General features: G+C 38.5%; 1 protein-coding gene across 3 annotated transcripts in view; it reads left to right on the forward strand.

The window, feature by feature from the left end:
* The window catches only part of Cul2 (cullin 2), a 75,683-nt gene extending 66,649 nt beyond the window's left edge, over positions 1-9,034 (forward strand). For all 3 annotated transcript variants that reach the window (XM_081741347.1, XM_081741348.1, XM_081741349.1), the window contains 2 exons: positions 65-280; positions 8,486-9,034. In XM_081741347.1, coding sequence (XP_081597473.1) covers positions 65-280; positions 8,486-8,617 — 348 coding nt within the window. In that variant the 3' untranslated portion in view covers positions 8,618-9,034. The remainder of the gene's footprint in view (positions 1-64; positions 281-8,485) is intronic.
* The last annotated feature ends 4,152 nt before the right edge of the window (positions 9,035-13,186 follow it).

Here is a 13,186-nt window from a genome sequence, read left to right on the forward strand (position 1 = left end):
ATTGAGCTTTTAATGTTACTCCATACTGTGTATATACGTTTTTTTGTTTTCTTCTCTTTTTCAGTCGTTGGCCCCGCAGTCAGTTTTATCTCTAAATATGGAGTACTCGAATAAAAGGACAAAGTTTCGAATCACCGCAAATCTACAACGAGAAACGGCTCAGGAGGTGGAGCAAACCATTTCGTCTGTTGAAGATGACCGAAAACTTTACTTGCAAGCAGCTATAGTGAGGATAATGAAATCACGCAAAGTACTACGCCACAATGCTTTAATACAGGAGGTGAGTCATTTACCTTTCATTCTGGTGTTAAAACACAAGCTCAGGTGACTGGTCTTCACTCCGTTGAAATTTAAATTAATAGAATTTGTTTAGAACATCTATAGACTCGAACTTTCAAAACTCGTTCAGATGAGTCACCCGCTTTTCAAAGTCGACCTAAGTTAGTTCAGGATGGTGCAAGAAAACAGGAAAATTTCAATGGGTGTGAGATGCACGAATAAACACAGAAAAAAAAATGTAAACAATAAGAAATACATGTACAGAGTATATCTTTCTTCAACTTTTTGTTTCAGTTCAGTGGCAATTCAGGACGTGTACTGTGCACTTTGCTTTTGAGATGTTCCCACAGTAAGAAAATCGCAAGCACTGAGCTCAGTGGATGTCGGAGGCTATAGAATATCACTTTAACGTGGAAATGACCCGTCATTCGAGTAAACGCGAATTCCACGTCACTGCAATGCTTCATCATTAATGTCACATCTATCTCGGACAGTTGCCGGCGCTAGAGCTTCCGTGTGGCTAAGCGGTTAGCATACGCGCCTTTGGCGTCGTTGAACACCTGGGTTTGATTCGGATTCCATGTTAAGCAGTACTTTCACATATCATATAGTCTTGCTGCTGAAAGGGACGCTAGTATTCCTAATCTTAGGTTCAGAATTTCTTGTTTTCCTGCGCCACCCTGTATTATGAAAATCGAGGCCTAGGAAAACCTTTCTCCTACACCCGAAAATAGTAGACTTGTTCCATTCCATGAAAATCATTATGTTTCCGCCGCCCGAAATAAACTTTCCCAGATTCGATCCGGAGAGAAATTGCCTTCTCGCACCTAAGAAATGCTGCTTTGACAGTGTCACTCCCCTTGCTTCAATCTCTGCAGCTATTTCTCCCACTGCAAGCGAATTTGAATCATGCAAGAAAGTTACACTTCGTGAAACCTAATTTTGGGCAATTGGCATATGTTGCGTACTAGTTGCAGAGAGAAGAGTACTGCTGACTCGCTTGTACATCAAAACACGTGATCCATTTCTTTGTAGTGCGTAGATCGTCCATATTGTAAATAGTGTTTCGTCCAGTTGAATATTCCGCATATTCTTACAAAATGTCCGGGATACTTAGGCTGCCTAGTGATCTTAGTCACGTTTTTGGGTATGATGTTTTAAAGCCGTATTTTCTCGTTTATACAAAGTTTTAAGTTGACATTTTAATTAAAATTTATTTATTTATTTTATAACAGTAAATCGCATCATGAGATCCAAATTAGGGTTCAGTAAAGTATGTTTGTGGTCTCGCATCGACTGACAAGCGTGGTAAAACAAGCCCCCATACGCCTTGTGGCAGCATAATTTGGCTCCTTATGATGCAAAAGAAGATACCTTTCTGTGTTGAATCGTCACTAGAAAAGAGTTATATGCGCAGTAATTACGACTCAGTGACAATGCGACTGTCAATAAAGTGCCACCGAGCTCCTCTTATTGTAAGAAGGTGAAGTCACAGCGATTAGCTGGGGAAATTCTGATCGTCTTTTAGGATAGGGAAGGTGTGTAACAAGGCACAGCTGTAAACACGACAGCGCTCTTCCACACATAAGTCAAGAGATACTTACCTCGTTAGAGAAGCTGCAATTCGATGATGCTTTGAAGCATGGTCTGACCTTCGCAGGCTACCTCATTCTTCTCTGACAAGATGTAAAAACTAGTGGATCGCCAGTGGCGGCAGTGTATTGCCAGTGTTAGGGATGACATCTAGAAATGATGGTGATCTTGTCCAAGAGGACGTTGATATGAGGGTCTCATCTGTTGCCTCCTTCAAATAATAGGATAGGCACACAACAGTATGTTCTTGGAAATGTTGCCTTGGAATTTGCCCTTGAATTGATTTCTCCTGCAAAAAGTCCGTACTTCCGTTTACATGCTCTTTTATCAATAACATAAAGACGAATGAACCAGTTTGTGTACAACCGTCTTTGACGCAGAGAGAACGCAATTCTTTCTGTACTACTGAATATTCCATTAAAATATGTCTATTTATTCCCAAACTATTGTTACAAAACGTTTTGGGAAAGGGCGAAGAGAAATATATGCAATTTTCCTGAATACTGTACAAGTTTCAGAGCATGAAAGTGGAGATTTTTGATCAATTCTGCGAGAAACAAACATGTAATTCCTCTACAGACGGACAGCGGTTTGTTTCCGAAATCGACTGGAGCAACTGTCTCGTAGTAGCTGGGTAGCAGTTCTCATAATAAAAATACTGAAACTGCTGGGACACTACAGATTAATCGTTTCTAAACTGTTGTGGCTGTCTAGACGGTTAGTACAGTTTATAGTTTGTAACCAACTACATTTGCGCTCAACTTAAACGGCAATCGAACATTTGAGCAGATAATACAATCGAAATGAACTCGTGTTGGAAGTCGCAATTAAGACGATTGCGTTCTTATCTTCCCTTTGAAATTTTGAATTTCTTTAATGTTGTTATAGCATCAAATAATAATAATCATCATCATAAGTATTCTGCCATTACTTGCTGCAATTGAGAAACTTCTATGCTCCACAGTTTTCCGCTAACCTCTTCGTCTACACGTACGATTTTTGTGTTTTGATATTGACCATTAATTGTCGTCTCCTTCGTCCCCTCCCTCTCTTTCCTGCCACCATACTCTCTAGTACGTCTCTTATGATACAGTTCCTTCTTAGCCAATGTTCCAGCCAGTTTGTCTTTTCTTAATAATACAGTAGGAAGTCGAAAATCCGAACTAATTGGGACAACAGGTAGTTCGGATTTTCGAAAATGACCAAGAAAATGCCATTTAGGCGTAAATATACTGTACGGTATGCTCTTTTATTGATACAGTGGTTATACAGTACATACAATAATTACAATAATGTACGTAAGCCTACTTACATTTAATGTTTCTGAAGAACCTGCTCTTACACTAAATTACACTGTTCTTGTAACTCACATTTAAAATTTAACTTGTATAGGCCTAAGATAAAACAAAAATATGTATGACAAACAATTACATATGAATGAGTTTCTGTAAAGACACTGACTTCACACAACGCCGACGAACAACCCTATTGTTTGTTTATCGCTAGCGCTAAGACAAAATGTAAAAAGCTTTTAGGGACCGCGTTCGGATTTTTGACGTTCTGATTATCGACGTCCAACTGTATTCAAAATTGTTCTTCCTCCCCTACCATTTCTAACACTCTCTCTTTCGTTTTCCGCTCAACCCAGCTAATTCTCCCGAGATGAAAGTTTACAAAATATTTTTTGTTATTAATTGATTGACTGCTAAATTTTGTTAATACGGTACTTAGAATTGTTAAATAAACAATCTTTTTTTTTATTTATTTATTTCCGGTTAGTGCAGCATTGAAGCACTCTTTACCATTTAATATATAACACTGTAGTTATATGATTGAGTGCAAGAAGTTAGTCGCCTATTTAGAATTGTAGAGTGTTAAAAATAAATAACAATTACACTGGTAGGAAATAGAACCTTTGATCTCTCGCTTACCGAGAGGATGGTCTACGAATTGAGCTACCAACATCACGATATTTTTTCTGTTTTCTGCGACTTTTTCCACAAACTTCAATTAACCACCCATATGTTGACAGATGTTCTTTGGAACAGTACACTGTACCACATGAAGTTCAAGGTTAAGCTTTTCGCGCCACTAGAAATGTTTGATCACGCTGTTATCAGATCATGTAAGAGAAATACACTATATTCAAGAACAGTGAAATCTTCCTCACTAGTAGAATGGTTAGCCCACGTGGTTTTGGTAGTCGGGGTTCCAGTTTCGATTCCTCATAGAAGAGCCTTGAAATTTGAATGCATTTACGGTGATTCGGATTCCATTTTAAACTGTAGATCAAATAACTCCAGTGCTGAAAAGGACGCTAAGCTCCAGCCCCAATCAATCAAGAACATCGAAACACTTTCGTTCAATATAGTACTGTGGTTGTACGACAGTTACATAATTTTAGATAATCTAGCGCTTTCGTGATTCGCTGCGTGGAGAGCGCATCCAGAAATAACCTATTTCATTAAGGCGCAAAGAACGTAAGGTTAAAGCAGACTGAGTATTTGGTGGATACTTTCAGGATGATTTAAATATTTGCCAGCAGAAGCCTAGTTAGTTATAGGTTGAAGAGCAAAGCCGTAAAAACACGCAAAGCTTGTCGTATCGCTGTTAGTTCAGTTGGAAATTATTCAACCAGCAAAGGGTAGATCAGGGTTGTAGTCCTTGTGAGATCAGTTTTTTCCGTATTATTTCGTAGGTGTCCAATATGTTGTAGTATTAAGCTCAAACAAGTAATGTAGAGCGTTCACCTCTGGTGCTTGGGGTCCCAGGTTCGATCCCAGCCCCCGCCAAGTGAACTTTGTGGTGGACAAACACCGTGTGCGTGGGTTTTTCGGGGTTCTCCCGTTTCCTCCCACTTTCTTCATTCCACCATTTCATTCATCATTACCGTCTCCTTTAGCCTAACCGGCATAACCGTGGGATGTAAAACTCAGAGATTTCATTTTTTCAAACAAATAATTTAAATACACTCAGGTCCAGAAGTGAAGGGACCTAATCGGAAAGTGATACATGAATGAAGAAGGGGAGGAGAGGCGATGCGGATCTGCAGAATCGGATGTTTGGAAGAGGTACCCCCAGGACCCACTGAAGGTTAAGTGACACGGAAACGCAGCAAATGGCGATATAAGGTATCTGCCTCTGTGGGTACATCCTGTCATTGGCACTTCGGTCCCATTTAACATCGCCAGAAACGTTCAGTGTAGGATATTATCACTTCGAAGGCTATACGAGTTGCACAGTGTGTTCCCATACTGTGGATGGGTCCATCTAGCAGTTCTTATGGTAATTTATGTGATTCTTGCTTAAGCACCCGTCGAAGGTTATCCAGAGTCTGAAGTGGTCGGTTTCAGGTTGTAATCCGACGTCCAAAAGCGTCCCAAGCATGTTAAATCGGATTAAAATCCAGGAAGCCACTCCAAACGCGTAATAGCCTCGTGTTCCATGTGTTCCTCCATTACGTGCGTCATCGGTGAAGGGCATTAGGCCGGCTGTATATTGACCAGAGGACAGCCCAGCCGAGCAGAGGTTCAGTACTGTGAGCAATGCAACAAAGCTTCGTACCGCATATTCACTCCAGCACGATGTAATCAAAAGTTTCTCTAACCTTGTGACTTTCCAACAACACAGTTTTCTCCATATCCTCTCCTGCCTCCCTCTGCGTCGGTTTGACTGGCCTCCCTGTGTCCAATATGCGGCCGGCCTTAGCGAAACAGGGCCTTATGTACCACGGAAGAGTAGCGTATATTATTGCAGGATAACGTTCCGATTGTCGCAGTACCTTGCTGTTATATGTACAAATTTTTTGTGCGTACTGTAGTATATGTTTGAATAGGAACTTTCCATATAGTGTTAGGCTTACTAAATAGGCCTAACTACATATAAATATTCTCATATATAAATCATAAATCAAATCTGCAAATAAATCATTATCAAAATGTGCCACTGGACGTGTACTTTAATACCAAATATGATTTTCACTCAAAATGCCATCAATATTATATAAAATTTAGGTAATACAAATACTTAGTATACTCCTGCAAAAGTCATATTAACGAATATAACATGCACAGTGAATACAATTCTTTCTTCTTTTAATCTGTTTTCATATTGCCAATACTAACATACTTAACACATTTTGCCAATCTCCCAGGGAGCTTTGTGCTCACTCAACAGGAGCTGTGTGCTCGAAAGTTTAAATGGAGCTGTGTATTCAAGGAGCTTAGTACTCAGAATTATTATGACAAGGTGATTGATCAAGGAGGAACGTAGTGAAGAAGTCCAAGGAGGAATGAAAGAAGGAAGTACAAAATATTCTCTTGCGGAGACCGGGGGAAGATGTTGGGAGATTAAGACGTACTAAGTGCGTTAGTAGGTACCGACTCATGGCTATATGAAAATTTAGATGAAAAGAAGAAACAACTATATTCACTGTGCATTATTATGTTCGCGTATATGTCTTTAACAGGATTACATTAAGTATTCTTTTATATTGCCTACATTTTATGTATATGTTTATATTGATGTTATTTTAAGTGAAAATTGTATTTGGTATTAAAGTGCATATCCAGTGCTATATTTTGATAATGAATTGTTTGCAGTATGACTATATAATTTACTTATATATGAAAATGTTTGTGTGTAGTTAGACCTATGTAGTAAGCTTAACGTTATATGCAAATTTCTTATTGAAATATCTACTGAAGCACCTACAATAAATTTAAATATATATAACACTTGCGGGAACATGAAGAGATGTGCGTCACCCTAAGATGATGCCAACCCTGATCGTAACTCCAGCATGTGCATAACGAGCTCGTTTCACAATAGGGAGGATTCTAACTTTTGAGGTGAGTTTAGCGTCCCGTTCAGCAGCAGGCTTAACGTGGAATCCGAACCACATGAGCTCCCACCGTGAGTCAAACCCGGATCTCCCACGCCAAAAATGTATACGTGATCCATATAGGACCGAGGGAGCTAGGGAGGATCATAATGTGTTCCGGGTCCTCGATAGATGTACAGACGTCGACAATCAATCTAAAGACTGGTCAGGGATTCATCACTGAAGAGTACTCTCTACCCGACTGTTTTTGGATTCACTCTCGATGGGCTAGACACCATGTTAAGTAGTCCTGACGGGATCATGGTGTGAGTGGACCGTCTCTATCGAGTTGTCTTGCATAAAGGGACATCAAGGTATCGATACGCAGTTTGTCGGGATATATGGGACCCAGAGGTTGCTGCAAGATCTCAAGGTAATGCAGATACTATATTGGATGGTCGTCGTCAGGCATTTTATGCCAAATAGCGGTTCTCGTGCTGTAGTTACGGCGCGTGAGCGATCTACCTCATATTGCCCTCAAATTTTTCTCTCTTCTAGAATTCTGTCCACGGTCGCTAAATTAACCTACAAGTCACATTCAACTCCGCACTCACAGCTCATTGACTTTACCCCATTTCTAGTCTTCCGGTGATAACGGCCATGCGTAATGTTGTCCAGATGCATTTTTTGTGCATCTCATGTGTTTGATGTATATTTATCCCACGAAATATGCCGTACGTAACTTTCCACTACCAAGCTGGTCTTGCATGTACCACTGATTCATCACACTCGTAGAGGGCATTCCGTGTTGTTCACAAGTTTACAGTTTATATCATTTTGTCATTTGTACATTTGTGTGAAGCAGAGTATGGTATTTTCTGGCATCCACAAAATCACATTTTGTACCATGATGTCTGAGAGTTTCGAAGAATAACTACGAGGTGGAGTCCGAAAATAAATTTTCCCTCTCGTTTTCCCCAGAAAAGCGAACAGGAATGGTGGAAACAAGGTAGCGGTTGCACGCGCAACATACCCATACCCAAACAGGTATCGTTCGCCCGCGATCCTGCAGATGGCACCGTCGCAGCGCATGCACAAAATGGGGACGAGTTTCTCAGTTTGAGCCTGGTAGCTATGTAGAGAAGGCGTTTTTTGAGGTCATTGTTAAAGGAAGAAGCGCGAGTAGTTGTCCAGGCGATTCGGAACAAGCGGCCTGACCTCACATTTGCTGTTCTGTTGTTGGATGACAATGCGAAACCACACTCAGCGACGGAAACGCAAAACCGTATTGCAACTCTTGGGTGGGAGCGCCTTGCTCATCCACCATACAGCCCTGATCTCGCACCCAGTGACTTCCATGTATTTCCGGCTTTGAAAAAGACTCTCGGCGGCAAGCGCTTTGGAAGCAATTCTGAATCACGATGATGTTCGACGCTTCTTCCTTATGCAGAGTTCTGAATTTTTCCTGAAAGGGTTTTTGAAGCTTGTAGACCAGTATGACAGATGTCTCAATGTACGTGATACTTATGTGGAAAAAATAAAGATACGTCTGATCTTTAATGTCACACGATATTTTTGGTCTTATGACTTCTATCCACAATCACCTGGGAAACATTATTTTCGGACTCCCTCTCCTATTTTCGGGCATGAATGTGTTTGTATATACGGTTCGCACTACAAGTATTAATAAGAAAAGAAAAAGAAGGGTTAAATCACATATGTTCAAGTTATATTATGAAAATATATTATCATACAGTAAACAACTGCTTTTTTTTCTTTTTTTAATTTCAGGTATTGAGCCAATCAAGGGCATCTTTCGCGCCGTCAGTTACCATGATCAAAAAGTGTATTGAAGCATTAATCGATAAACAGTACATAGAAAGAACTCCTAATTCGTCAGATGAATACAGTTACGTAGCGTAATAATTGGACTCCTAAGCACAAATTAAGTAAAAAAAAAGAAAAGGAAAATTGTTGTGATTGTTTAACGTTAAAATAAACAAAAAATGAGTGAAAGGTAGTGTGTTTGAGTGGGTGAATGTGTGCTTCTGTTTTTAGATGTAAAAAGAGAAAAAAAATTGAAAGGATAAAAATAATATTTCATGAATTAGTGATGACTTGCATTGTCTGGGCAAAGGCTTCTTCAAAAAAGAATGATAAACAATGGATTTCTTAAGAATATACAAACAAAAAGTCAGAATTATCTATGGAGCACGTTGAGCTTTGTTTTGTTGCCTTATAAATTATAAAATAAAATTGGTCTAGCCAAGTGGAGATGATGTGAAGAAGAAAGCAAATTTCTCTAAGTTAAAAAAATAAAATTGTCTTCAAATAATGATAGCAATTGTATTATTTAGTATTTTGTAGTGCAGGTCTTTTTTTTTAATGTTTCTTTTTCTGATGTGCTTCCAACATTTCAATCACTTGCTGCAAACTTTATATCAGATATACGAAATTTTGGCTAAAATAAAATTATCTATATATATAAAAGAGAACGCACAAATCCTTTGTGAACTCATCACGCTAATACGGCTGAACCAATTTCTTTCATTTTTGGGGGGTTATTAGGATTTGGACCCTAGATGGTTTTTATCATATCACTTTAATTTTTAATTACCAGTGTCTTGAGATAATTGACCATTCAAGTGTCCATACGTACAAATCCTTTGTTATTAGTTCATCATAGGTAAAAATAAACGTATTTAAATGCAACCCGCATGACCATGTGACTCGGCGGGTTAACATAAATGACAGGCGCTATAATTTTAACATTTACTGCAATTTGAAAGCGAAAAAGTAAAAATTATCTAAGTAACAAAGTTTATTGCGTTCCGGGGTGACCGCAGCGAAGCGGGGTGAACGCTGCTAGTCTTATATATAAAAGAGAACGTACAAATCCTTTGTTCCCTCATCACGCTAATACGGCTGAACCAATTTCTTTCATTTTTGGGGGGTTATTAGGATTTGGACCCTAGATGGTTTTTATCATATCACTTTAATTTTCAATTACCAGTGTCTTGAGATAATTGACCATTCAAGTGTCCATAACGTACAAATCCTTTGTTAGTTCATCATAGGTAAAAATAAACGTATTTATATGCAACCCGCATGACCGTGTCACTCGGCGGGTTAACATAAATGACAGGCGATATAATGTTAACATTAGTGCAATCTACTATGGTTTTTATCATATCACTTGAAAGCGAAAAAGTAAAAATTATCTAAGTAACAAAGTTTATTGCGTTCCGGGGTGACCGCAGCGAAGCGGGGCGGGTTAACATAAATGACAGGCGATATAATGTTAACATTTACTGCAATCTTCTATGGTTTTTATCATATCACTTGAAAGCGAAAAAGTAAAAATTATCTAAGTAACAAAGTTTATTGCGTTCCGGGGTGACCGCAGCGAAGCGGGGTGAACGCTGCTAGTATATATATAAAAGATAAAAGGTTGCATAGCAAAAGGCATATTTCTCATGTTTCTAGTGTCGCGTTTCAGAGGAAATCGTGGAAAATGAAAGTTGCTAGAATCTTGTGTTCTAGTGTTGTCATCTTTGTAATTTATTTATAGTTCTGTTTAACTAGAGCATTTCTATTTCAAGTCTGCTCTCGGAAAATATGTGAAACATACTTTGGCCCCATCCCCGGCAGCCCTCTTACGGAGAAAATCTTCCGCTTGCTTTGGCGAAAGAAGTGAATGACCTCAGCTGTGTTGCCAAGTTGTTATTCAGTCGTTTGGCCTTGGCGAGTGAAGATCGTGTGCTACTTACAACGAGTAGTGCACAGCGAAGTCCGTGAAATAATTGGCACACCGTGGCAAGCCTGTCCGCATCCAACTATTGAAGGACGTCGGCCGCAGCAACTTGTACGGAAAACACATATTGACAGCAGCGCCAGCAAGGGCACACTTGAAGTAGAAAGACTCGAATTTCAACAAAGGAAATGAAATGAAATCAAATCTTTTGAGTTTTTACGTCCCATGGTTGTCGGGTAGGCTAAAGGAGACGGTGATGGTAAGAAATGAATTAAACAGAGGAATGAAGTAAGTGGGAGGAAAGGGGAGATCCCCGAGGAAACCCACGCACACGGTGTTTGTCCACCACAAAGTTCACTTGGCGCGAGCTGGAATCGAACCAGGGATCCCATGCATCGGAAGTAAGCGCTCTACCACTGAGCCACCGCGGCCCCGGTCCTCAACAAAGGATACTACATTTTGTCCATATTACTTCCGGAAAAAGTGTTCATATATATGTTCATAGAACTGACGCAATATTTTTTTTATGCTTATAGCTGTTTAGGAGGAGTAATTTCAATTTTTCTTACAGAAAGTTCCAAGCTGAATTTCAGGCATTGCAGTTTAGACAAACCGTTATCTCCTTTGTTCGGTATCTTCGTTGAACAATACCGAGCGGATGTAGTTGAGTTTTATTTCGGTTAGTTTTGAAATCTGAAGATTCCAAACTCGAATCCAGCTGCCGACCGTTTTGACTGAAAATATTTTAGTCTTTTTGGGGGGGTCAAAAGATCCAATATATTTCAATCAAAAATTTTCTTGTAGGCCTTACATCTGGAGAACTACATATAATGTAGCCAAACCCAAACTATCACTTAATTCAGAATGATGTGCTTATTCTGTAGAAAATACGAAAACTTGATTTAGGGACCGTTCAAAAGTTTTGTGTCTCCTGATCCAAAAATTAATTATTCGCCAAGATCGTAATCTTTTGATGAATTTTTTTTGGACCATTCCTAAAATTCTTGTTAATTTATTTATTTACTTCCGTAAGATAATGGCTGCAATGTTGTCTTTAAATCCATAGATCTGGTCGACTTGGTTCCAAAACTCTTTTCCATCGTATTAGATTTCATTTTAGCGAAAAGTGGCGTACGAACCGTGTCTGGTAATTCAATAAAATGTAAATAAATTTTAGTACTCAAAAGTTTAACTGGATGGCACGAAGTATTGAACCTTGCGATTCCCATTTTAACACTTTTTACCAAAAGATGAATACTGGAAAATCGACAAAATAAAAATACATTATTTTTTGACTTCTTTATTTTATTACTTGAAGTTCTTGTTTACTCATAACTTGTTATCTTTGATAAGGATTGCAGCAGGTGATCAGAATAATAGAAGTATTGTAGGAAGTATAAAAGAGGATTTTGAGAAACTATTTTTTTTTTCTCGTTCATTTTTATTTTCTGTCGTCAGTGTACTCCGTGGTTCATATTATTTTTCGTACAGAAAAAAGAAATCTAGAAGTGTCATGTGAAAATTATCCACGAAAGGATGACAATATAATCCGAGATAAACAATGTTGTTTTCCAACTTCTCTTCGTTTGAAATCATCTGTGAATTAACACACGTTTTCACGTATATGAAAATTATGAAAACAAAATCTTCAGTGGTTTGTTTCCTTTTGGATTTTTGTGTGTTCTATAGAAGAGTATTTATGATTTAAACGATGTTACTAAGCTAATGAATCATGATTAAAAAAATATGTTCCATATACAATACTATATGCTACAAAAGCATTATATGAAAATATATTCTTCTGTGTGTCTTATTTCTCTTGACAGGTAGGAAGCAATACTATCAGTTTAAGAGAATGCTTTAGAGAAACTATGGCTGAAATTCAAGCCAGGTAACATGTAAATACAATTGAAACACACATCAGTGTCTGTATATTCTAGAGTATCTGAACGGTACCACATTTTCTGTATATAACATTGCTGTGTAAAAAATAATACTGATGCTGCTTGTGATATAATATTTATAAATTCAGTTCAAAATTTTAAAAAAGAAATTCGGTTTTATTGTAGGATGACAGTTCCTTCGTTGGTTCATAAAGGGTCCCACACACGCAGACACATGCATGACCAACATGCGTGAAAGATTTGTTTCATCATGCATGTTGGAAGAATTTTTTGCTCACGCGCGAACCAACATGTTGTCCAACTTAAACGCAGATCATCCATCTTCAACGACTTGACATTACGGAGGAAAGAGTCACGTGATTTCTTCGACTGTCTTGATTGGCGAACATAAATATAAAACAACCAACTTGCATGAACGAGCACATACACGGTAAACCTGCATGAAGAACGGCAAAACCATCATGCATGTTTACAGAAGATTTTGAAAACTTTCAACATGCGTGAACGAGACCATACACGATCAACTTGCCTGTGGTTTTATCATTTTTCATTCATTTGGAAGGTTTCCTCATGCATATGTCTGCGTGTATGGGCTCCTTAAGAAATCAAAGTTTGATTTTTGGGATATTCACAAGTGTCGGTTAGGTCACAGTTATCAACAAAAGTAATGGCATAGGTCGTGTGTAATTTATAATAAAGTATGGTTGCTGTTCACTTTGGTCGATGACTGTATATTCATTTTTGTCTTAAAGACGTTGTAGGTTTTTTTTTTAAATTAAATACTATTGATAAAAAAATTAGATTGCTCAACATAACAGGTATTTCCCTCCATAT

Source organism: Thermobia domestica, chromosome 15 (assembly GCF_964235325.1).
Source record: "Thermobia domestica chromosome 15, izTheDome1.hap1.1, whole genome shotgun sequence".
Classification (NCBI taxonomy): domain Eukaryota; kingdom Metazoa; phylum Arthropoda; class Insecta; order Zygentoma; family Lepismatidae; genus Thermobia; species Thermobia domestica.